This window comes from Cydia strobilella, chromosome Z (assembly GCF_947568885.1).
Source record: "Cydia strobilella chromosome Z, ilCydStro3.1, whole genome shotgun sequence".
NCBI classification, from domain to species: Eukaryota; Metazoa; Arthropoda; class Insecta; order Lepidoptera; family Tortricidae; genus Cydia; species Cydia strobilella.
The window spans coordinates 11,923,924-11,951,301 of NC_086068.1; the positions used below are offsets into that span (position 1 = coordinate 11,923,924).

The 27,378-nt window shown below is 35.6% G+C and overlaps 1 protein-coding gene across 2 annotated transcripts in view; it reads right to left on the minus strand.

The window, feature by feature from the left end:
• Nucleotides 1-27,378, minus strand: part of LOC134754354 (calcitonin gene-related peptide type 1 receptor-like) — a 54,477-nt gene that overhangs the window by 16,625 nt on the left and 10,474 nt on the right. The window contains exons 2-10 of one of the 2 annotated variants that reach the window (XM_063690647.1): nt 25,554-25,769; nt 22,994-23,126; nt 15,356-15,446; nt 13,578-13,669; nt 10,766-10,892; nt 10,160-10,261; nt 8,453-8,571; nt 2,874-2,947; nt 20-126 (exon numbers count right to left, since the gene is read on the minus strand). In XM_063690647.1, the coding sequence (XP_063546717.1) occupies nt 20-126; nt 2,874-2,947; nt 8,453-8,571; nt 10,160-10,261; nt 10,766-10,892; nt 13,578-13,669; nt 15,356-15,446; nt 22,994-23,126; nt 25,554-25,686 (978 nt within the window). In that variant the 5' untranslated portion in view covers nt 25,687-25,769. Of the gene's footprint in view, nt 1-19; nt 127-2,873; nt 2,948-8,452; nt 8,572-10,159; nt 10,262-10,765; nt 10,893-13,577; nt 13,670-15,355; nt 15,447-22,993; nt 23,127-25,553; nt 25,898-27,378 lie in introns of those variants that run through there. The other variant, XM_063690648.1, reaches the window with a different exon arrangement.

Here is a 27,378-nt window from a genome sequence, read left to right on the forward strand (position 1 = left end):
TAACAGTCGAAACACTTACAAGTATAAGCGTGGCTCTGGCGGCTTTCCTCGCGGCCAGACGAGCTTGCTGGTTGGGCGTGGGAGCTAACTTGGTAAGCACGACGCGGACCACGTTCACTAGAAATACTGCCAAGTAAGAAAATACATCTCAGTAGGTACTAGTTTGTCATAATATTTGGTATCGACCAAATCGAAACTTGTTGTAACAGCTGAATGTTAGAATCGTGACACAAGAGGCCAATTCAAACTTAGCTACATTGTGACATCATTTAAATTTCTGTAATTGTAAGCTGGAATTGGCCTCCAAGACGGGTTACCGCATAAATTTAGGGTGTGATCGACCCGTCCTTGCATGAAACCGTCGTTCATTATAATATTTATAATTATTCTAATCTTGGACAAGCCCAAGCTTATTTTTAGGGTAAAACATGAAAATATATAGACACCGAATAAAGACGTCGTAGGTTTAAAGGTAGTATTTTATCTGTTAATCATTTTCTTAAACGTGAATTGGATTTCGAAAAGTTCCTTTTATTTTTTCGGAATAATTTGACTGGAGTGGACGGGCAGTGAGATGATTTGCTCTATTCAAAACACGGAAACGAATTAGTTTATGCTGCTGTTAATTAATCCTTCACATTAAACTCGATTGCTTGAGTTAATTAATAATTGAGCTAAGTATTGAATGAACTCCCAAGAAATCAACCCACGATAAGAATGCCGGATTATTATTTTTTTAACTTTTGGTGCGATTATTTCCGAAAATATTAACTTTATAAAGAAATGGTATACAAGTTATTCCTTTTGATACACCTATCCACAGTAGCAGTAAACAGGGGGCTGATGAATTGCCCCCTACCGTCCATGCAAGCCTTACTTATCTATATATTAATATACTAAAACCTAAAAACAGTATCCTTTGAGCAAAATTTCTATACCTACTAACATATGAATGAACTATGCAGGTCTTTTTGTTCTAATCACGACGTCCAGAGTCAGATTTCATAAGCTAGTAGGTAACACACAGAATCAGGAATTATGTGTTTACGCGGGTCATCTGCAGCTAATACAGATCAAATAAACTACCGGCCTGAAAAATTAGGCCACGGCGTGGATGTGGGTCGGGAGTGGAAATCGCGATTAGGTGAATCTTTAAAACTAGTAGTTCGCCCCTAACTGTGACTTGCCAGTATAAATTAAGGTTCCTTATGTCCGTACTCCGTAGGTATATTTTGTGTTCATTACCTTCGCCACGCCTCGCCTCCCTCTAAAAATACTATAAACAGACCTACCTATAGTTACTACGCCGTAGCACTTGTTCCATACCAGGAACGGTATTCAGATTTTAAAATATGAACCGACTTAATTTGTAATTAAGTTAATATCATGTTACAATATTTAATGCAAATAAAAATTATCAATTATCAATTATCAATAAGCTATTGATCATGATCGTAATGCCATTTTATTCTCGCATATGTTGCGCTAATCGTGTAGTCATGCCACAGCAAGCGACTGTCGACTCAAATTGGGCCCTTAATGTTAGTTTCTCGAATTACGCAGTGTCGGGTCACATGTTGTTACAGTTATTTGAGAATTTTCTTCTCATTCCTTGGGCTCAAGGGGTTTTTGGTAATATAACTCTTATGAGTCTTATGTTACTATGTACTTTGGACTCAATCTTATCAAGTGAATATGCCTTATTTATTTAATTAGATCATAAGCTTTATTTATTTATATATTTATTTTAACTTTATTGCACAAATTTACACAAGAAGAGACAGACTTAATGCCTTGAGGTTTATAGTATATGCTTAAGGCATAGTAGGGGTTTATAGTGGATGACTATCATTTGCTGGGTTAAAGAAAAGACTAGGCAAAAGATGTAGAATATATTGTAACTATTATGGTAGATGGGTATGTTAAGGCCGAAATGTACACTGTTGAACGTGTACAACTAATACCATTATATAGGTTATGATGATCTGCGAGTTGTTAAATTGATAGTTCAGCCGGGAAATCACTACTCATCCCAAAAGTAACGATAAGATGGCCATTGGGGATGAGTGGTGATTTCACGGATTCAGATTCAGAAACAGGTTTTTCCACGTCACTTTATGACAGTTTTATTAGTCAAATCGATCCTCACAGGTAATTCGATAAAATTAATATAATAACATACCTATATTAAATATTTCAGTCACTAAGTCAGTACACGCCAGCACTAAGCGATGGCATTGTAAATGTAGGATTCCTTAAAATACATATAATAGACCGCGAGCCAGGCGCAAATTTCGTCAGTCATCGCCTCCCGGGCGTAAACTCGTATAGCGGTTAACGGCTATGTATGATGAACCCTCGCGAACGTCAGCTGCCGCTCCGATGGTGGGTTGAGGAATGGCAGCCACCGAAACGCGTAACACGGTCTTTCCACCGCGATACAACCGGCTGACGATTTGTTTTATTAACAATAGCATCTAAACTATCATCTGACAAAGTATCAAACGGGAGACAATGACGCCTATGACTGAAAATAATTTTCTTTTTTACATGTTCATGTGACCAGCTGACGGTCTTTCCACAGCGATACAATCGGATGACGATTTTTATTATTTACAATAGCATCATCATACAAACTACTATCATCTGACAAAGTATCAAGTGGGAGGCGATGACTAAAAATTTTTATAGACTATTTGCTGCCCTTCCTCAACCCACCAACGGAGCGGCAGCTGACGTTCACGAGGATTCATCATACATAGCCGTTAACCACTACACGAGTTTTCGCCGGGGAGGCGATTGGTCATGGAAATCTGTTCCTGGCCCGCGGTCTTTAATGAATGTATGTTTAATAAACTAATTATATTTCTCACCGAAGGAAGAGATTAATGACACCAAAACCGGAACCACAATAATCCAGAAAGTATCGCTTTGATCCATCCAGCACCTGGAAAATAACAATCGTATAATGCCTCGTTACAACTTGGTCAGGTTTTAAGTGTTAGTATTTGTTAGTTTTATTTAAATCTGAAGAATAACAAATCGCAGTGGAAGCGTGCTGGTCCCATAACTTGAAAAAAGCACTTCGTAGTGGAACTTTGAGATGAAGCCTTTGCCCAGGAGTGGAACACTTTTCAGGCAAGTAAAGTTAAAAAAAAGACTAGAACCTTATCTTCCATAAAACTTAAGAATGAGTAGAATCTTGTGTTGTGGGATAGACAGCATAAATAAGTAACAGTATTTCATATTAATTGTCCCGCATTATACTATTAATCTTATTTACTTAGATTTTTACATGTCGGAAGAGTTTAATAATGCTTCTTTGAAAAATCTTTTCTATTTGATTAGTAATGGTGAGTATACCCAACATAAGAGTATGTGTATTAATCATGTATTAATAAAGGATCACTTTAGTAAAGTTTTAGACAACCATATTACAGACAGGCTACACAAATAAACTCCCATAAATGACCTAGACCAACATAAATGTGGAACCGCATGTGACATTAATACTTATTTTAGTATAGGTATACCGAAACGTATGTATGAAGTATTATTGGGCTGATTTGGCCCGGTGGCCACGAGATCGTACCGTGTTAACCCCCCAAAAAAGAGGGGGGGGGGGGAGGGAAGGGTCGGCTCCCCAGGTCCAATCTGTGCTAAATTTCTACCTGCTCTTGTATTTTATACTACGAGTATAGAGTAAAATATTTCAACGCACCGGACCAAATTTGCACTTTCAGCCGCTTTAATTATCTTTTAAATTAATACGCTAAATGAAAATATGAATTGACGTCCAGCCCTAGAGCGTTAAAAAGCATTTGTTATTAAATTAAATTTCACTTTTAATTTGAAATCAATCAAGCCGTCCACGCGTACGGATTAAATCGATCACTCGCAATCGCAACAGACCGGTTGGAGAACTAAATCCCGTAATACTCTAGAAACTGTAGCCGTGAGTTGCCCACAGAAAACGTGCGTTCCGTTCTTATAGTGGAGTCAGTATAGTATAAGTTTCTTCTTCTTCTTCTTTTTATCCTGTTACCCTCTGCTGGGGTGTAGGGCTCGAATCATATTCTTCCACTGACTCCGGTCCTGGGCAGCTTGGGTAGCCTCCTCCCACCCAATCCCCAATACACCCAGCTCTTGCTACACAGAACGGCGCCAAGTACATTTAGGGTGACCATGTTTGCGTTTGCCGGGCATCTTCCAGGTCAGGCCCACTTTGGATAAGCAGTAAAAGATTAACTTAGGTACATTAAATGCACATCTAAGTGGGTGCATTCTATATCATATTGTTTTTTATTAGTGTCTACGCGGGCAATTAAAATAGCTTGAACAGGGATCGAACATCGTATGGATTTATTTTAGTCTTTTATATTCCTTTCATCTGTGCAATTATTGTAAGCAACAAAGTACAATTTCAAAATAAAAATAGTTAATAAAAAATAAATAGATTAATTTATGTCTGAGATTTTTTCGTAGAATATTGTTAATATTCAGAAACTTATTGCATGCAATTGGGAGTCACACTGGAAGCTTCGGGCAGATGTCGCTACTGGCGACCGTACTTTGTATAAGGTATGTGTCATGTGTGAGTGGTTGCAGTATATTCAATCCTTGCATAAAATGTAAAATGGACTTCCCGTTCGAGCGCTATCTTGATAGTTAGCATCGTGATTAATTACTTTGTTTTTTGCTCATTAATATTGTTTAAAGTGTAATATCGATAGCTTATTATACAGTAAACTAATGTGGTAGTGTGTAGTCCACGTGCTTCTTGTAAAGTCTAGCTATCGATTTACAAGAGCTTACAAATCACCGTACACTGTCTTGTACAACCGTACAATTTTTGTCGTTTTTAAACCTCTTAATACCTTGATACTGGCGAAATAGTCCCACTGGGCTGAAGCCATAATTTTGAAAGAAGAAGAAGAAAATGTAAAATGTAATCATTTATTACTGTACGTGAATTCAAGCATATAGTTTAGATAGAGAAGTGCATTAATGGCTAAAAAAAAGGTTATTGGCAAAAGGTAATTACTTATATTTGAGGTTGTATTCTTTAATGTTACTGTATGTTTAACAATATCAGAGATATTAAGTCACAATGCGTACGGAGTACAGCATGGGTGGTTAAACCAAGCCCTAATTTATATACTCCTTCATTCAAACTTTGCCCACCTTTACCCTTTCCAAAGTATTTTTCTTCTTTAAAATGCAGCCCAATCATTTGCCTTAGCTTTTAATATGCAAAGCACTTTCCCACCGATTTCTGCATATCGGTTTCTTGTGAAATAAGTGAGCTCTTATTTAACGCACAACATTTTAGAAAAAAAATGAGAATAATGCCAGGATCTCTATGTATAACTGTGTCGTAGGTATGCATAATTCAGTATTAGACCGCAGCAGTCTGACTTCCGATACTTGTCGTGTTCCTAAGCTTCAAGAAAAACTGATGTTGCCAGACTGAAATGTGTTGCCGTTACCCACCAGCCCCTTGAATTTCCTCCTTACAATTCTCAAACATTTGCTGTGATTCTCAGTCTCACTCTTAGTAATCCCGATAAAGAAATAAAAAAATTCATAGCTGTTTAATTTCCATTATATTGGAAATTATTTATTAAATCTGGATAGCTATGAGCCTATGAGAGAATATAAAAAAATACAATTTGATTCATTCGCAAGAGCAAATAGATTCGGAAAAGTTAACTCGCAATGACAAAGTGTAGTACCGTAAAACGGGGTGGCCTTATTATAAAGCTCCTAAAATTTTCCTAAATAGGAAAATTTGAGGTTACTTTGATCGTTTTAAAACGGCCATAAAATTATCATTATTCATTATCTACTGAAACAGTTCGTGTAACTAGTTAGATTACTATATATTGATGTTTACCAACTGTAAACAATCTCGCAAAAAAAATATTTTGGTTTAAAAACGGAAATTTCAAAGTCATTTGAAAGCCACCCCGTTTTACGGTAATCTCACTAATGTCAAATTTCTATTAACTGACACTACCTCACTTTAATTTATTCGGTGCAAAGTAAGCTTAGACGGCCTCTGTAATGTATGCCCTTTATTAAAAATGATTAAACTTACTGAATGAAATAATTGTTACAATCTTTACTTTTGTAAGTCTGCAACGATTTTTATAGCACGCGCAGTGCAAGTGTTATTTTACTTATTTTAAACAACACTTCTATGAAATAATGACTTATGATATGACGTATAACACTTGCACTGCGTATTCTATCAAAATCGTTGCAGATTTTCTTGGTCTAACTTTAACATAATATAATTAGATTCATTAGGTACTTTTTAATATATCACGGTACATAATATGTATTGTATTTGGCTTTGCTGTTAAAACATTCGCTATATAGCATGAAATGGTTCGCACTCTAAAGGGGCCCACTGACTATCAGTCCGCTGGACGATATCGGCCTGTCAGTTAGAACAAAAATTTGACAGTTCCGAACAACTGACAGGCCGATATCGTCCGGCGGACTGATAGTCAGTGGGCCCCTTAAAACCAAACCGGGACCGCGGGACCTGAGGAAGTGGGAGGGTGTGTGCTGCGATTGGGTGTCTGAAGCAGGATCAAGCGTGGTGTCATTTTACTTTTTCAGGCCGCTTGTTATCGTATTCGAAATGTATGTACATGTTGAAATACTCGTCAAAGACAAGCATGATATAATGTTGCCTACAATGTAGGTATCTATGTAATTCCATACATTAAAAGCTTAAATGGTATATAGCGTTTTTATATACATGCGGGGTGTTTTTTCAACCCTTAGCCACATTGAGAGGTGAATATATCTACATATAGGTCATAATGAGCAACTTCTACCTGGGGGACCGGCCAAAATGTATGAAACGCCAAAATGTATAAAACAGTGAATTTTTTGTCACGATTTCGGAGTTAGCATAATATCGTGGTAAAAGCTGCAAGATTTATATACTCACCTCGTGGAATGTGGTCAAGGGCTGGAAAAACACCTAGTATAGCAGCATTTCAACCCGAGACGGTATGCACGCGGAATATGCACAAAAGGACTTCGTTAATTACGGTTAATATAAAAGCTTGTAAAAGCGTCCATAGTCCTCATCGTCGTCCATTTCTCTTCGTCACCCATTTCTCAAGGCGACAGCGCGCAATTAATAAACCAGGATCCATTAATATCCATTCGGGCGAAAAACAACAACAAAATTTTAATATAAACATTTGTGCGTTTTTTAAGGATCCATGGTATCCTTTTCGTCTTAGCTATTCCAGTTGCATTCTAAATGGTCCTGAGTCCGTTGATAACCCATTGCCAAGAATTGGCGCAGGCGTTAGTTTTACTCTGACCTTCCAACTCAGGGGATATTTAAGTCTTAATAGTATTTCATGTTTAAGGGGAACGGGGCTTAGATTTTTAATAAGTACTTTAATTTTGTAACTTAAGTTGATTTTTAATTTATTTCATAAATATTTTAAGATTTATATTTATAATAAAATGCCTTTATTGTGTACCATCTGTCTCTACCAATTGTTTAAGTAAAATAAAACTGATCCGGGCAATATTTTGTTCGACTGCCGATGCCGCAGCTAAGTAGGTAGGTACGTCACGTACATCCAACCACCAAGGAAAACTTATATTTAAACTACAAGAATAACGCTTGGAATGAACGCGCCGACCAAATGTGTTAGGTATAAGGATAGTCCCTAGAGGATCTTATTTCCTTAATCTATCGCTATTAAGTCTATCCGAAAAATACTGGACACATTTATTTGTATGCTTATAATTATAAGATCTCAATTATAAGGAAAACGAATATCGCCTCGTAGCTTAATCAATACCTCTTATGCTGCTAATTACTGATATAAATAGGTACACACTCCTTAAAAACAAAGGAACCAGCGTCTGCTCGTCGATGTTGATGTAAATTATTTATCTATTTATTTAAACCTTTGGGAAACAAACAGACAAAAACAACACGATAACACATTCACAAGCCACACAGTTTCCACTAATGAAGTTGAGTTGCAGAAATGAGGATTCCAGACTGTAGTGGCGTATTCTAAGTTTGACCTAACAAATGCGTTAAATAGAAGTTGCAGTGTCTTAGGGTTTGTAAAATCCTTGCTTTGTCGAGAAATGAATCCCATCATTCTGTATGCTTTCGCTGAAAGATCCTTCACCTCAGACACATCTCTTAAAATTTTGTTGTTTAAAGGATAAATTATATTCTAACTTATTGCGTTTTCTTGTAAATGTTATGGCCCAATACTTTTCGACATTCAAATACAGTTCATTCATAGAACGATATAAACTCAGTCTATCAAGATCAGCTTGAAGTTTCATGCAATCATTTCTAGATTTAATAATAGTAAATAAAAACTTGCATTGCAGTAGCATTTTGATTATGCAAATCCATCTGTTTAAATTATATACCGTGTTGACTTACCGATCTGTTGCGCCGGGTGTGAGGTACCGTGCCGTCGCGTACGATGCCACGATCACGAGCGACAGCCCCCAGCCGAGCGCCACGAACCCGCGCATCGCCACCTCGTCCTTTATGAATACCTGTTAGACATTTCCAATGATACACGTAAAAGACAAACTTAAGGGCAAATTGTTTAATTTTTAACTTTCTGAGGACCACGTACACCTTTTGGTACTGGTGGTTAGATTTCACCGTGGGTTGTAAATTGTAATACCCCGACTGACTTAAGACTTGATTAACTCGTTTTGAAGATATTGCGAGCAAATAATGGTACTATTTATATTACTATATTTTTATCGCCCACCATACAAAACTTTTAGTAGATAAATTTGAAACTAGTTGTACAATAAATTGAAATTGATTGAAAAGATTGGGTCAAACTCAATTTAAAACTGTGTTTACGTCTTTTCTGTAGACATACCCAAAAGTTAAGGGCTATAAAGGTAAATTTTCTTATTTAACCCTTTTATTTATTTTGATGGTTACAATCTTGTTACAATTGATGTGACTATTTAATCATGATATCATATCAATCATGATATTATTATAAATAAGGAATGTTGTTATAGAGTTAGACCAAGAAAAGTCTGCACCGATTTTGATAGCATACGCAGTGCAAGTGTTATTTATACGTCATAATTTCGTAGAAGTTTGACGTTTAAAATAACACTTGCACTGCGTGTACTGTCAAAATCGTTGCAGACTTTCCTTGGTCTAATTCTATCTATCTTCTTCTATATACTTAAATGCGTGTGTCCTGACCGACTGACTGATTCATCAATGCAGAGCCGAAACTACAAACTAGGCTGCATTTATAAGAAGCGATTTTGAAAAATTCAACGCCTAAGGGGTTTAAAAAGGAGTTGAACGTTTGTATGGCGTTCAAGTTTTATTTTAAACTAGGAACTTGAAAATAGAAAAAAATATAAATAAATATATATGATATTAAAATAGAAGAAAAGTAATTTAAGCGTTTTTGGAAATACATCTCCTAAGGGGATGAACATTTGTATAGGTACCAAGTTTTATTTTAAGCTAGAAACTTGAAATTCGTGAAATAATATTAAAATAGTAGAAAAGAGATTTCAGCGTTTCTGGAAATTCATCCCTTAAGGGCCACTTGCACCATCCCTCTAACCCGGGGTTAAGCGGTTACAACTCAGTGTCAAATTGTACTGGTGGTTACTTGGAGTGGTTACTCCAAGTTTAACAGGTTAACCCCGGGTTAGTGAATGGTGCAAGTGGCCCTAAAAGGGTTAAAAAGGGGATGAAAGTGTATGGGATCAAGTTTTATACATAATTATTAGGTTAGGAACTTGAAACTTCGTAATAACTGTAATAAGACATTTTCAGTAATTTCAGCGTTTTTCAAAATTAATCCCCTTAATCCCTTAATAGCGTTAAAAAGGAGTTGATAGTTTGTAACGGGAACTATTTGAGTAGGGACTTGAATCGACAATTATTAAAATGGAATCAGGAAGAAACTGGGTACTTTGGGATAGTTCCGAGAATTTATATATTTACCTATTTATATTCTAAAATTATTAAAAACCACTTAGAAATCAGTGGTATCGGTCAAAGTTTAAGTTGATTTTTATCGGAGTATCCTCGGTGATACCCTTACGGAATTTTTCCAAAGCATCTTACGTATATAAAAATTATACGTACCACAACTAGAGCGATGTGCAAATGTAGGCCTTCGCAAAACATCCATAAGTAGCTCGTCACCATAAAGTAATTTGTGACTATGTGGAGTACTTGACACCATTCCTACGATAAAAATATATTATCTTTTAGCAAGAGAATGTAGTATACAGAATAGCGGGTGTACGTAAACAAATATTTAAAAAAAAACATGTTTGCTACATGTATGCCTATAATGTGGTAAAAAATTGTGCCTTACCCTACCCGAACTGAAAGTTGTTACAAAATAAAGGTGGTGACCGGCCATGGTGCTAGCGAAGGTTGAGGTACCTTTCAGTGTGCTAAATGTATGATCCTACCAATTATTGATAAATTTAATAATCACAAAATGTTGTATAAGAAATGTATTATAGAAGGTCTATCAACATAATTATACCGTATGTACCTAACGTAATTAAAAAATAGGTCTTCTAAGAAAAAAAATAGAAACGACTTAGACCCCATGGATGACAGGTGCACGGCTTGGTTGTCTCATTCATTCTTGTTTAGAATTCCGAATTGAAAGTTCCGTTTTGTTGGCTTTAAGTGTAGACCAACAGTTTTTTTATAAAAATACATTGAATTACATACCTCATTGTTCCGGACCACATCGACTGCGTTGACCACAGTGTTGTACCACACGATCCACAGGATGTTGTTGAGAGCGAAGGACGTGAACAAGTGCATGTGGATACGAATTCTGGTGCACCGGAGTGACCTAAAATGTGCCTCCAATTCAGTCATAGTCATAACACGCATTGGAATAAATAACCCGACAAATTTTAACAATAGAATAGAAATATTTTACGGCGTAAAAATATGCAAGAAAGATTTAGTTTACTACCCAGTAACTTCTGGAGTCTTTAAATTATTACTCTCATTAACTATCTTAATTATAGGTATAAAAATACTGAGATGTCGGATTTCGCTGTCATCCATGTTACATTTCGCACATAGGATCAAATTAAAGTACTAGGTATACAAAATTTGCTTTCAACTGTTAATATTTAACTTAAACACATTACGTGATCCCGTATGGTAGGTATATCGCATAGGCAAATAACGCTTATAGGTATTTCGAAGTTTTCTTTATTCTGCAAAGTTAAACAAGTAATTAAACCTTTAGGCAAACTCATCGTAAAATGGATTCACTGTTTACGACAAAAATCTCAGAATATACTTAGTTAAAGTGGCAGATTTGGACCTTTACCTATTGATAAATCAGTTACTTGCGGTACTGAGTGGAAAGGAAAAATACATTATTAAAGTCGGCAGGGTTATGGTCATTCAGGATAGATCCGATACATAAAGGCAGAAATTTAAATCTTAATTAGCCTTTTCTGAGCCCGAAAGTAAAAAATATATTATCACAAACATGTACCTACTTACAATTGTAGTAGGTACATACATACAGATAATAAGTAGGCAGTTTTGGAATACCTACTTATAAACTTAAAACTTAATTAGGATCTAGTATTTTAACTTTTGAAAACAGAATAGACAACTTATTTTTGTGTACGCTATATTGTTAACAAGTTTAAAAACACAAATAGTTATGTTTAAGAAGATATATTATAGATAGATACCTCGTCAAAAACCTCACCTAACTCGTATTGTGCAATTATGTAGTGACAAGACACATAAAATAGTCCGTAATCAAATTAGTAAATTAATTATTAAACGTTTCAATTGTTTATTTACAAACGAAAATTGTATGTTCAATAAAAATAAGCGGTTAATGTTAATTAAACATAAATGCTTTGAATACGTAGGACGGACGAATACGCTTAAAACAAGCAAATTTATAATAAAAAAAATTACGTACACAACATCAAACAGGCTGAGATTGTTTCAGTGAGCGGGCAAGCGAGCCATATCCACTTAATTGTAAGAAAGCCCTATGTGTTACGAAATCCTTTGCTTTTACTCCCCTATAAATTAGGTACCGTAGTCGCATACGGTATAGCCTTTTCCTTTGCAAAAGAAAATGCCTTAACAAAATCCAATATGGAACCGCAAAGCGAAGGAAAACAATTTGTAGTAAGTAAAGTATATGAGCATCACAAATAACGATGTGAGTATCTACAGTAACGAAATACTTAGAAAATGGTATACTATTTATATAAATATTTTCACACATTATTAGAACCTATTTTTAAGTGCTAGGTAGGTCTAATTATGAGAAAAAAACCACGCAGAAACTTCATGGAAATGGAGCAGCCATAGATAATTTATATTTGTAAATATAGAAGAACACAGTCATATGAAAATAATCATAGACAAAGTAGAAATAAACATCATGCCATGTTGCCACTGGTGAACGGAGAAACTGCATGTTCATCCTCCAGCAGGTCAGCTGTTGTTACACGTGAAAAAAGTGAATGAAGTTGTCAGCTGTGTCTTCGAGTTTTAAATTTCTATTTGCGGCGAACTCTGAAAATCACCTGAAAAAGGTGGTACTACAAGTGAATATAAAAAGGATGTGTAGGAAGGATGTGTGGATGAATATTGTTCATGAATAAATAATGAATGAATGAATGTCTCGGGCTAGGCAGTATCGTATAATGGATAATATCTGGGCGACCGAGCTTTGCTCGGAAAACATAGAAACTCAAATATGCGCGTTTTCTCAGAGATAAGACCTACCTAGATCGATTTTTCGCCCCCGAAAACCCCCATATAGCAAATTTCATCGAAATCGTTAGAACCGTTTCCGAGATCCCCGAAATGGTTCTCTGCCTTTTCGCCGGAAATTGTATTGCAGAATTTCACTTTGCAACCAACTTTTCGCCAAAGTTTCATTTGGCCGAATTTCATTTCCCAACCCTAATTAGCCTAACCCAACCTAGTACGTGATTTTCATTTCCCAACTATGGGGTTGGGAAATGAAATGGTTGCGAAATAATTATTTGGTAACGATTGGTTTGTCAAATGAAACTGTCGAAAAGTTGGTTGCCAAGTGAAATTCGGCAATACAATTTTCGCCAAAAAGCTCCAATAATTGCTCGTTTAAAGGTATATGAAAGATACATACATACAACTGCGCCAATTATAAAACTAATTTCTAACACACGAGTTGTTTTATAATTAATTATCTAAATTTTTGCCTTTCTTATCCTGCGTTATGATCTTAAATATGTACTATTTGATTTTCTAGGTACCTATTAGTTTATTAAACATATTAGTAACGGGTCACACGTATTTTAAGTCGAAAACGCTCTCGACATGTTTCACTCCGTACCGAGGAGCGTCATCAGGTGTTTAATATGTCTGTGTCTCACGGAAGTTTTGTTATTAAAACCTATTAGTTTAATTTATTAGTTAGGGTGGTATTTATTATTAATAGGTAGTACAAACTTATGCTTTTCGCGGCTGCACATATTGGTATAATTGGTTGGCTTACCGGAAATAGAAGAAGATGATTAGCGAGAGTATGAGTGCGGCGACGGAGAGCGAGTAGCCTGTCACGTACACGTACTTGACGATGCTCCGGAACTGCGAACATAAGTACTGAATAACATTATACCTTCTGTGCTCCAAATATGAATTCCCATTCTTATTTGAGACATTAACAAGTAACTTAGAACCAACTGATATTTTCAGACGTTAATTGTCATGTGCTTGTGGCACCCACGACATCTGTTTTGAATAAAAGGAAATTGCTGTTTTTTACGAAGACCAATCGCAGTCGGTGGCTAGTATACTATGTAGTACATGTGTAGTCTACCTTTATCTACCTTTTTATAATATAATTTCTTTATTTCTTTTTAATCATAAGCGAGGTTTAGGCTAGCAAGAACTTGCATGCAATTTTCGTTATATTGCGATATCTAATCAAACTTTTGAATACAGTTTAGTTTGGTAGTCGGCAATGTAGGTAACTTAAATTGCATGCAAGTTCTTGCTAGTCTAAACCTCGCTTCACGTTAGGTTTTTATAATACAAAATACGGATATAAAATAAAATACAGACGGTACTGATTTGGGGCAAATTTTTTATTTATAGTTTATTTTTAAGTTTAGTTTTTAATTTTAGTTTTAAATTTAGTTTGTAATTTTGATTTTAATTATGTTATCTTATTTGTTTAATTCAATAAATAAATATCACCTACCGACCTAACGAGTACCTATATAAAGATTACTATTTCATCGATCTGAACGTCTCCCCATTTCTCATTTTTATTAAAAATATACACATACATATATTTAGTAACCTAACTACAACACGTCTCGTCCATCTGAAGACAATACTAAAACGTAGCACACACGGTATTTCAATTTTCATTTCCTAGAAAATTCATTACCCCAAGACAAATTAGGTTAAAGTTTTCATTGGTAACTGCCAAAGTTAAAGGCAAAATACGAGCCATAATCCTATAGGTTAAATTGTATCGATTTGATTAAGTCAGTTAGATCTTGACCTTAATGTTAGTGGTACGTTACATTATAATTAATGTTTTATTGGCTTGGTGTTTACTTATTAACTCACGGGCTGGCTGGAACAGAATAAGTTAATAGTAACCGCGTTGCGCATTTCGTTTTACCGGGAAAACCCTGCGAGTAAATGAATAATTCTGTACCAGGGAGAGATAACTCTGTAAGCAAATGTTTTTAAAATTTGTGCCTTGCAAGTTTGTAAAGCATATCACTCTGTAAAAATGTTAAACCATCGCCTTTTCAAACATATTATAGGTATATTAGGAGGTTAGATATTGTCGGCCACTATAAAAGACGACAAAAGTGCGACCGCTACGAATACCGCACGGCAATATAAATAAATAAATATTATAGGACATGCTTATACAGATTGAATAACTCCCACGATAAGCCCAAGGAGGCTTGTGTTATGGGTACTCAGACAACGATATATATAATATATAAATACTTAAATACATAGAAAACACCCATGACTCATGAACAAATATCTGTGCTCATCACACAAACAAATGCCCTTACCGGGATTCGAACCCAAGACCATTGGCTAATCGGAATATGCTCAAATACTTATTATATTCAACCATTGATACCGCTTAATCTTGCTATCAACACTATTTTTATCCCAAAAAAAGATGAAACGAGGGATACATGTTTAAGTTGGTAAATAGGAGGTGAGAAAGGGATAGTTGATAGGTTCTACACAGATGCCGCAAATAACTAATGGTTTAAAAAAATATGTACTTACATCTAAGTCTTCCAGGTCGACACAAGTATTGTAATTCGTCCACGGTTTTTTATCTTCCGGACGCATGTACCATGTCCCATTTTCCGTGCATCTACAAAACGATATCGTGTGTAATATTATCAGAAAAATCAACCCAATGGTCAAATCGACAGGTTGAATTACCTTTTGGCTTATACTACCGTATTTAATTAAGATAATTAATAGTAATATTCTTAGCAGCATTAAGTATAGCAGTATCTAAGTAATCTAAGTGAATGTATTAGCAGCTACCTGTAGGTAGTGGCCAAAATTATATGACATTTGGAACGGGTTCAAACCTTGCTTGTAAGATTTGTATTCTTAAAATCTAAACTGTAAGTTTAATATTAATAAAAACATGCACATCAGACCTCGATTTCTTTTCGCAATTTTTGGTGCTCTTCTTAATTGATGAGGAGTGTTTTTTCAAAAGGGCGTATTTCTCTATGAAATCCATACAAAAATAAACCCTATTCCCCTACTCAGAGGGTTCATTTTTATATGGATTTCATAGAGAGCCCTTTTGAAAAGACACTCCTCAATTGTTTTCATATTTCTTTTCTATCGTAATGGTTAAAGGTATTGAATACAAAGGTATGCTGTGCTACGAATACACATATTATACACATATATATATGTGTATATGCTCAACAATAATGGACATTCAGAGAACGACGCCTAATAAAAGAGACGTACTTAAGTAAACTCGTTATATTGTGTCCTTCCGTGTTCGGATGAGATATGTCTATCTCAACATGTTTTACGGTCCTCAAGTAAAGCCAAAAAAATATAAGACCAATGCCCGGTTGCACCAACCACACATGACGTACCTACTGATCAACGTTATCATCATAATCATATACCTATAATCATAATATTTTTATTCAAAATAGATTCATACAGAACACTTTTTGAAAGTCAAAAAAAAATTGTAGAGAATAATTAAAATAAATTAAAAATATATAGGTGACATTGAATATATAGGTCTATTAAAATTAGATAATATATAGGTCTATAAAATTATAACTTTTATGCCACGCTTAGCTGTACAGATAAGGTATCCGACCATACGTGTTTGTCTGTTAAATAATCGTCTACTCTGTAATAGTCTTTCTTTATTAAAGTATCTTTTAATCAGCGGTTTTAACGGGGACAGTTGGTTTAATGCAACTGACCCTAACTGAGCAGTATCTAAGTCGACTGTGTAGCTCTAACAAAACTAAACAATCCCACCAAAAACATAACATGTAATATTTTTTAAGAAAAAAAAATCGACTTCAATGGGGGATGCCGCTGAAAGTTCACTTATTGTTGATGGTGCACTCTTAGATTCCAGACAATGAAATGAAAAAGACAGCATCTTTTGCCTAATTATGTAGAAAAGGAGGTAAAACCACCCACTTTTCTAGTAGCATTTCGTTTTTAAAAGGGTCGCAGTTCTAACCTAACCTAACCTACTTTTCTGATAGCATTTCGTTTCTGTAAGGGTCACAGCTCTAACCTAACCTAACCTACTTTTTAACCGACTTCAATTTCATAGAAGGAGGAGGTTCTGTATTCGGTAGTGGCTATTTTTTTTTTTTTTTTTTATGTATGTTCACCGATTACTCCGAGACCCGTGGTCCGATTTGAGTAATTCTTTTTTTGTTCGAAAGGAGCTACTTCCAAGTTGGTCCCATATTAATCTGGTTCTGATCTGATGATGGGATCCCTGAGGAATTGAGGGAACTCCTCAATTTTTAAAGGCACATGTATGGTGATTTGGGTGTTTTCATAAGCAACTTGAGCATTTTCTCTCGAAAACGACCAATTTGATGAAGTGGACCTGATGATGATGATTGTTTTGAAGATAGTGATGATGATTTTTTTAATGTAGGATGTTCAGCGATTACTCCGAGACCCGTAGTCCGACTTGAACAATTCTTTTTTTGTTTGAAAGGAACTACCACCAAGGTGGTTCCACATTAATCTGGTGCTGTTCTGATGATGGGATCCATGAGGAATTCAGGGAACTCCTCAATTTTTAAAGGCACATGTATGGTGATTTGGTCGTTTTCTTAAGCAACTTGATCATTTTTTCTAGAAAACCACCAATTTGATGAAGTGGAGCTGATGATGATGATTGTTTTGATGATAATGATTTCAGCGATTACTCCGGCACCCATGATCCGATTTGAGTTATTCTTTTTCTGTTTGAAAGAAGTTACCTCTCCAAGGTGTTTTCGTAATATTTTTGGTTTTGATCTGATGATGGAATCCGTGAGGAATTGAGGGAACTCCTCAATTTTTAAAGGCACGTGTATGGTAATTTCGGTGTTTTCTAAAGTAACTCAAGCATTTCCTCACCAATACCACCAATTTGATGTAGTACAACTGTAGCCTAATTACGAGTTTGGCACTAAATATTCTTCGTAACTTACTTTGTACACTAATACGCCAGTACGAGCGAGATGCATAAACAGTAAGTTACGCACACGATAGCGAATATATGTCAAACTCGTGGTAAGGCTACTGATAACTTCCCTCGTATGTGTATTATGATTTTTGATGTAGGTAGTGTTGGAAACAACCAAAGAGACTGAGAGGTGAAGGTAGAGGGTATTAGTGTTTGGGGGGGTTTGAGGTTGGGGGTTGAGGGGAGGTGAGTTGATGGGTCGGAGACTGAGGGGATGGGAGTTAAGGGATTGGGGGTTAGGGTTAGGAGTTAAGGGGTTCGGGGTCGGGGAATGGCGGTTGAAGGGTTGGTGGTTTAGGGTCGAGGGGTTCAGTGATCAGGGGTGATGTGCTGTGTGCAGACGGACTCGAGGAAAATTCTGATTATTTAATAAAGTTTACGAATTTACAGATAAACATGATTATGTTTTTCATTCATGCGTCACGCTCTTAACAATGTCTTAAAACTAAAAATGGAAAAATAAAAACTTTTATTAAAAAAAGATAAACCGACTTCAAAAAGGATGAAATAAAATATTATCCTTTTAAGGGTTCCGTGTTTAAGTATATGCGTTACCAACTGATATGTTTGAAGTCGGTGCCAAGCCAAGTACTCCAAGTAGTAACAATACCAGTCAAAAATAATCAGCTTTATGTCTATAAATCCCGTTACAACTGTACAAATGTTATAAACGTGAAAGCAATTATGTCTGCCTCTTTGCTACCTTTTCATGGCTAAACAACTGAACCGCTTTAGCTGAAATTTTGCATGAAGGTTCCTTGAATTGTTTTATATTTTGAAATGTAGTCCTCTGGATAAGCGACAGAAAATAACTCAGTCCCAATCCCACACTTGCGTGCTATGACTGTTTAAGAATTAGTAAGAAATGCTCTTTAAAAAAATACGACGACAAAACGTATTAGATTTACACTAACGTGCCGACAAGCATGGTACGAACTGCGCCAAGAAGGTTCAACCGTGTGTTCTGTTCTGAGGTGTACAGGAAGTTCGTTTATTGTCGTCGTGTAACGCTGCGTCTTACATAGGCGAACACTCGCGAACACGAAGCGAAGCGACGCGGCACGGCGCGGCCGGCCCAATTCGTTCGCGTTCGCAACGAGATCGCCCACGTAGGACACTTCTATATAGGTATCAAAGGATTAATTAAGGCGCCGTGCCGCGCCGCTTCGCATTCGCGTGTTGTTCGCCTACGTAGTACGCTGCATTAGGTAATCCAACGTACAGACTTATATAGCCGCATCTTTATCGAATTGCACCAAAATCCCTATGAATATATGGTTTAAAATTTGGCTTGGCACCGACTTCAAACATATCAGTTGGTAACGCATATACTTAAACACGGAACCCTAAAAAGGATAATATTTTATTTCATCCTTTTTGAAGTCGGTTTATCTTTTTTTTATAAAAGTTTTTATTTGATAACAGTTCTGTTCTGTGAGAATCGCAGTTCAAAACCCACCCACCTAACCCACTTTTCTAGTAGCATTTCCGGGTCCGGGTCTGGGTCCGGATCAGAATCCGGGTCCGTGTCCGGCTGTCCGGGTCCAAGTTTGGGTCAGAGTTCGGTCCGGGTCCGGGTCCGAGTTGGGGTCCATGTCCAGACCCGGATCCGGGTTCGAGTCCGGGTCCAAGTTTAGGTCTGGGTCCATAAGGAAGAGAACAAATCGCCAAACGTGAACTATGTGTCATTGAAGAGTTCCATTCTGATCATCATCAGCAGTTCCACTTCATCTAATGTCACTTTTTTAAATGTAAATGTTGGATTTGTTGTTGAAAATACAAAAATCACTATATGTATGCCTTTCACATTTGAGGAGTTCCCTCGGTTCCTCGTGGGTCTCATCATCAGAACTCGAGCTTGACAAAAATATGTCTTAAAAACTTAAGTTGCTTAACAAACATAAAGAAGAGGACAAATCGCCAAACGTAAACTATGCGTCATTAAAGAGTTCCATTCTGATCATCATCAGCAGTTCCACTTCATCAAATGTCACTTTTTAAAATGAAAATGCTGGATTTGTTGATAAAAATACAATAATCACTATATGTATGCCTTTCACATTTGAGGAGTTCCCTCGATTCCTCATGGATCCCATCATCAGAACTCGAGCTTGACAAAAATGTTTTTTGAAAACCTAACTTGCTTAACAAACATAACGAAGAGGTCAAATCGCCAAACGGGAACTATGCGTCATTGAAGAGATCCGTTCTGATCATCATCAGCAGTTCTACTTCATCAAATGTCACTTTTTTTAATGTAAGCCTTTAACATTTGAGGAGTTCCCTCGATTCCTCATGGATCCCATTATCAGAACTGCTTTTTGACAAAAACGGGACCAATCTGTATGTATGTACTTACAATCAAAAAAAGATATTTCAAATCGGTCCAGAAATGACGGAGTTATGGAGTAACAAACATAAAAAAAAACAACCGAATTGAGAACCTCCTCCTTTGAAATCTTGAAGTCGGTTAATAAGATGCAAGTCTCGAAACGCAATTTTTCTACTACAAAAAAGTTTTGAGATGTAATGCTATTATACCAAGTCGGTTATTTTAGTCAGTGCCAGGGGGTGTTAAAACCATAACAATATTTTAGATATTTAATTATTAATACATATAATGACTTGGCCATCGCACAGCTGCATAATGACATAAGGATCATAGTCAACTATTAAAAATAATTCTGATTGAACATAACGCTAGCGCTAATCACATGCAGTTTGAGCATTACACATAATTACGAGTAGGTACGGTACGAGTAAAGCATTATGTGCGTTATTAAGTAACTTTGTACTACAAACTTACTTATGCAGTTCTTAAATCTTTAAAACGTGACTGATATTGCAATATTTTTAGATTTTTTATGGCTTGATAAGCTAAAAACTAAGGAACTTTGACGTGCAATAATTCTTAAACTACAAGTTTAAAATGAATGTTGTTGGGAATATATGTTAGCCATATTATTCCCTATATGTCACTGAAAATTCAGGGTTCTACCTTTAGCCAGCATAGAATACAGGACGTTGAAAATGGCCTGAATGGCTTCGAGAAAAGGATGGTACGGCCGTGCCTCTTTGTTTTGCTCGACTTGGCGGGGGCACTGCCGTGCCCCCAGATTAAATTACAATTCAAGATGATATCAAGAAGTATGTCCGAGTAGTAAGTCATGTTTTCTTATTTAGGCATACTTAGATATAATATCTAACTTATTCTACATCATCAAAGGTGCAACAAGTAAGATAATAAAGGTCGTTTAAAAACTTTATAGAGCGCCATCTGTCTAGATTCCAACGCATACTTACTTTGAGCAATGATTTCTATATTACTCAGCTACGTTTGCCAGATATTTTGTTTGTGGAAACCTAGAGAAATTATGGCGGCGGATGTTTGTAATAAAAGTGTTCCTATCTTAAGAATATTTTTTGCATGACTTGCCCAACACTCTTCTAGTAATTGATAAAAGGATGATGTTCCGCTCCCATACAAGATTGGCCCAACACTTGCTAAACATGGGTGGTATATTGTTAGGCTCCAAACAGGAAATGAAAGTCCCGAAAGTAGTTAGAAATTCACGGACACTGTACAGAACATTATAAAAGCGGAATTTCTCTACAATTTTGAGGTTAAGAATTCTGCCTTAATGGGTATGATCGTACGGGCCATGTTTAAATTATGCCTTATTACAAGGAAATAAGGTACCGTAAATAGTGTAAACATATCGATGACATTGGGCGTTTATGCAAATTAAAGGCTGATGTCAAGGAACAAAAATCGAATGAGTTGGTATTAGGTCAATACATTGTTTTTATTAATTTGTTTTTATTGTCTTCGGTTACCGCGATAGTTACTCATGAAATAAAACTATGAAAACCCCGACGTTTCGAACCCTTTACAGCGTTCGTGGTCAACGGGTGACTGAGGAAAAACTACAAAGTGTGTGAAAAACTACAAACAGTATAAATACAGGTTGTTTTTTTAAGTCACCTGCAATAATTTACAGGTGAATTAGGCGGTTTACTGAACAATTTTTACTTTGGCACCAATACCGAATACGCGAAAAAAAATTGACTTTCCCATACAAATATCAACATCAGACCAGCCAAAATGTATGTAACAGCCAATTTCTTTAATAATTTTTTTATAAGTTTTTGCACTTACGCACGGTTAAACTTATTTTTGATCACTTTTAATGCAGTTTACTGAAATACTAATCGAATTATAACTATTTATTAAAGCACTATATTTATACTATTCTATTTATTCTGTTTTTATTAGTATTGAACTCTAACAAAATGTTGGTGGTAACGACTGGGAAAAAAATCCCACCTTTTACCAGTGGTAACTACTACTTTTACCAGTAGTTACCAGTGGTAAAAGGTGGGCGATAGAAATTCCTAGTAGTTACCACTGGTAACAACTGGGTGGTAGCTAGTGGGAATAACCCTGGGCTTATACAATACTTAATTCACGAAGGCTGATATTTGCTTGTAATTTCATACAACATTTTAAGGACAGTACCTATACCTTTTTAAATACGGTGACTTTTAAGACTTCAAACTCTTTAAAATCAAATACGAATTGTATGCGATTTTTTTCACTGATTTTGTAATCGATTCTAGATGCCTGGTTTCCTTGAAAACGTTTGATATATAAATTTTTTGTAATATACTATAATAAAATCAAACATGTATTTAAATTAGAAATGATAATCCATCCTTTTGTATACTTCATGTATTTGATAGCTTTTTACACCCATCAACAGCACATGCAGGCATTTTGATGGAGCTCCTCACGCGCGGAATACGATTGCAAGACTGTCAATAGGTAATCGATGAATGAAGTACCTAGTTTTAATAAAATGGTCTGAATCTTGTTCCGGTGTTTTTGGCAGAGAGGAATCGACATGAAGGCGTCTCCTTTACTAAATCCTCCAAGATTTTATGTAATGGCGTGGTTTGATGTGTTGATTTGGTTAAATTACTCTTTTACTTATTTTCGGCACCAAGAAGTGTCCGTTGGAATCTAATATATATATATGAGATTGTCAGAAAATATATGATATGATAGCATCCTTATCGAATTGTAGGCCAAATTCGACATGATCCATTGTGCTGAATTATTTTTACTGTAGTAAAATTGTGCAACAGTTTAAAAAAATACTTACCTCTTAAACACGTAGCGTCTGGGGTCGAACCCGATGACAAATTCTGGACAACGTTGTTTTGCGACTGCCGACGCCGGTGTCGGGTCCCAGCAGGCAAATCCGTCGAACATCGCCGGACACCAGGGACCCCCATCTGTCAAATTCACGTTTAAATGATAGTACGTCACGTTAGTCTGAACCGAGTCCGGCACGAGCACGACTCACTTACATTAAAAATAAACTAATTAAAGGTCGATTAAAAGCCTCTAAATATTTCCAAGCTTTATTTTTAGCAATATTAATATGTGTTCGTGTCGGGCGCAGTTTGAGCACAGGATGATATTATGCGAATCATCTTTAAAGATGACTTACTTAATTGGAATTTGGCATTGGAACCATTACAGCCTTTTTTACTTTACACTTAGCTATATGTATAGTACCTATATCCATAGACGGTGCTGTCAATTATGCAATGGAATTTAATTTTACTATGTACGTATTTAGTTTAGATAGGGATCTTTTGTTTGATCTCGTAATGATATTTCTGGAGCGCGCATTTCAGTTCCGGGTCGCCTGGGGCCAGGCACTCGTGTCTTTGCAGACATCGACAGGTCTCATTTGGTCTGGGTACCGATTTACATTACTATGGAAATTGTTAAATTGATCGACATCGGTCATAGACATAGGATTAAGAAAGTAATTTACATAAAATATTATTTGTGTTGAATAAGAATAGAAAATATTTATTAGCACAAAAGGAACATAATACCAAAATAAATTCATTTAAACGAACAGAACAGAATTGTGCTAAAAGGTAGTCAATCCTGACACTAAAACTAGATTATTTTTGAACCTAGATCCGTAACGGTCTGATCTAGAATAGAAGTGTATAGTTGAGGGTTGTTTCTGACGAATTTACATACCTCATAAAATTCATAAATGTATATGGAAACTAATAGTAGTAGTAGTAGTTTTTTGTATGTGGGTATTTTTGCACTTTGTAGTTTTTCTTCAGTCACCCGTTGACCACGAACGCTGTAAAGGGTTCGAAACGTCGTCGGGATGTATAAATTTAATAAACGCGATATAATCCGTTTTCATAGTTTTATTTCAAGGATATTAGAAGGATATAAGCATAATTTCTAAAGTAAAGAATACAACTCTCTGGGATTTTTATATACTTTGGCTAGTATTCGTACACACATTTTTTGAAGGAAAAAATATCTTCGACGTCTGTACTGTTTCTTCATAGTATGATGCAATATGTATGATGCAGTAGCCATGAGTATGCGAAAAATTAGTACTAAAGATGTAATCGCGGAGTTTAAAAAATCAGTAGATCTCCTTACTACCCTCAATGCTATCACAAAAGATGATAATTTTGTTTTATTTTGCCTACATGTTCTTTCCAATTAATATTTGAATCTACAACGAAACCTAATAATGTTTCCGAGTGCATGATGCATTTTGTTCTAAACACTGATTTAAACTTTCACGATTTCTCCACATTATTAAATTGTAAAACGGAACTTAATCGCGTATTTAAGTTTTAACATTTACATGTTGTTTTGTTTTGTTATGATATTAAATAAAAAAATTGTTTTATTAATGTCCTTTTATTTAATTAGGCGAACTGCTATTCAGTCAAGTTATTCTTAGACTAGTTGCTTAATAGGTAACCTGCTACTTAGAAGAGTTGCTACTCAAAAAAAGTAGACCAGTTGCTTTTTAGACGAACTGCTATTTATACGAAATGCCATATAGATCATTTGCGAATTAGACGAGCAGCTCCATAGACGAATTGATAATTAGACCCCGAGCTACTAACCCCGCTTTACAATTTGTAATTTTGTCGTCTGCTACACTAAACGGATGATGTGATGTGATGGTAATTTAATACAAGTACCCACCTGGGAGACCGAGATTTGCTCGGAAATCATAAAAACTCCAAAATGCGCGTTTTGTCAGATATAAGACCTAGTTAGATTGATTTTTCGCCCACGAATATAGCAAATTTCATCGAAATCGTTAGAGCCGATTCCGACATACCCGAAATATATATACAAGAATTGCTCGTTAGCAAATTGAAACATCAATCGCGACCGCGGAAACCGCGATAACAGCCAGTCACAGAGAATTACAATTTGTGTCTACCGCTGCTGATTTTCATTTCACATGCAGTCGATTTTAAAATGGGTGATTTGTACGTTTCATCGTACAGTACCTACAGTAACAGTCCCGGTTACAGTATCCTGTTTATTGGCATAAATATATGACCCAGCTTGCAGTACCTATAATCATAACTAAACTCTGACCACGTTAAATTTGCACTGAGTTGACATATGATTCTAATATCAACTTGACTGTCAACTTGACAGTGACAATGCATGCTTATTTATTTCATAGGAGCGCCACACTTGACGTATGATTGGGCATGAAACCTTAATGTGATTTCTTATGTATGATTGGAAACTAATTTTAAATGAACCTAAATTAAAGATAACATTTTACATACAAAGTTAAATTCAACAATAAATCGCCTTGGGTACCTTTGTTTTTTTTTGTGCTAGTGTTTACTGACCTTGATCAATCTCCGATATCGAAGTAAATATCGTGCTATGATTGGCATTTCCAAAATAGCACTCTTCTACGAGTTTCGTAATCCACTGTAGTTTGGGATCCCCGCTGTCGATGGTTCGATTTGAACTTTGCATTTTCAATTTTTGGATATTCCCATTGTAGTGATTCGTGCAATACGGGAATATTCAATTGCTCACGCCACCGCCTGCTGTGACATCTGTAACAAAAGATTATGATAACTTGTTATCGCGGTTCAGTGAAATGTTTTCAGTAAACATTGGTACCATCCAACATAAGATAGGTATATATTTATAGCCGATCATTCATAAAAACACGCTGATATGAATTGTGTGATACATACGATGTAGGTCTAAGTACTAGGCGAAATATGCCTCATTGCCAAGTGACAATTTCATTGAAACAATTCAAATGTTATCTGTCTTATTGCTATTACGCTTTTAATTTGGATGTTTTGTGCGGCGTGTTAAAATATAAGTATTTATGTTGCACAAAAACAGAAGCGAAAAATGTTAAATTATCTTAAAGATGGTGGAAGAGGTAATCATCAAGAGGTATCAATATCCGTGTATTGCGGTTTTGGTGCTTCATATCCGAAAAATTGTTTTACATTCATAGGGCATTTCTTATATTTTAGTATATGCTGTCGCATACGGGTCGCATTTCTGTTATTGTAAATAGTTTTGCAAAATTTACACTTGTAGGTATTTTTGATCCTTACAACTTTAGTAGAGTAATATTTATATATTTTCCCCTTCGGCCTCATTTTCAATATCAATTGATCATGTCACAATGAAGTTATTAAACGGCTATATTATGGAAGGTATCCATAGGCTATATCAAGGCTTTATGAAGTTATCATTGTTTTAAAGTGTCGTAAATATTGGCCAGTACAGAAGAAGATCGGTGCAACAAAGAATTTCTTACCATGCATGTTGTGTTCAAAAACAAATTTGTTTTTTACATTAATTTATATTTTATAAACTAAATTGTTATAAACGACAGAGCCAAGTGTTTGTCGTAGTACCTTATTTATATAACAATGTCAATTCCTATAATTACTTCAATAGACATGCATTTTACTGTCCGTTGATAAGATGATAATTGATAACTGGAGTAAACTAAAGTGCAGCTCAGAATAGTACATTTCGATGCTAGTGCGGAAAGTATGTCATTACTATAAGAATGACATTTCCGCACGTGTATCGAACGACGTTTTTTTAATACAGTTGCGAAAAAATAAAAATAAACAACAAGTAAGGAATTCGAAACTTTTATATTTTTAATTTATTATATGTATAGATTCTGTGACATCATTGACATTGATATTATGAAGAGGTGTTTTTTTAGCTGGGTGTTATTATTATTGAACCCACTAACCCACTTCAATGAGTTTTTTTTTAAATGCATGTTCTATAAGACAGAAACAATTGTAAATATAAAACTTTGTACTATTATTACCCAAACATCGTTAATTACGATTATTTGTGTATCGTACATTTATAAAAACAATATCGAATGTTGCCTTTGGAAACTTAAAGCAGAAAGAAAAAACGCCTCTTCTTTGACAGGCGTTCCGTTCCATTCAGACAACTTATTAAGAACGGTTTTTCAATATTCAATATTAAAAAAAATAGACGTGTTATAATTATGAAGAGGTAAGTAATAAAATATAAAATATGTATATTTTTCGTATTCTCACATTAATAGTAGGTTTTTTATGTTGATTACGACGTTTAAAGGAAACTAATATTAACACCCATCAATAAGTAGTCATCAATTGGAACAAGAATACATTTAAAAAAATT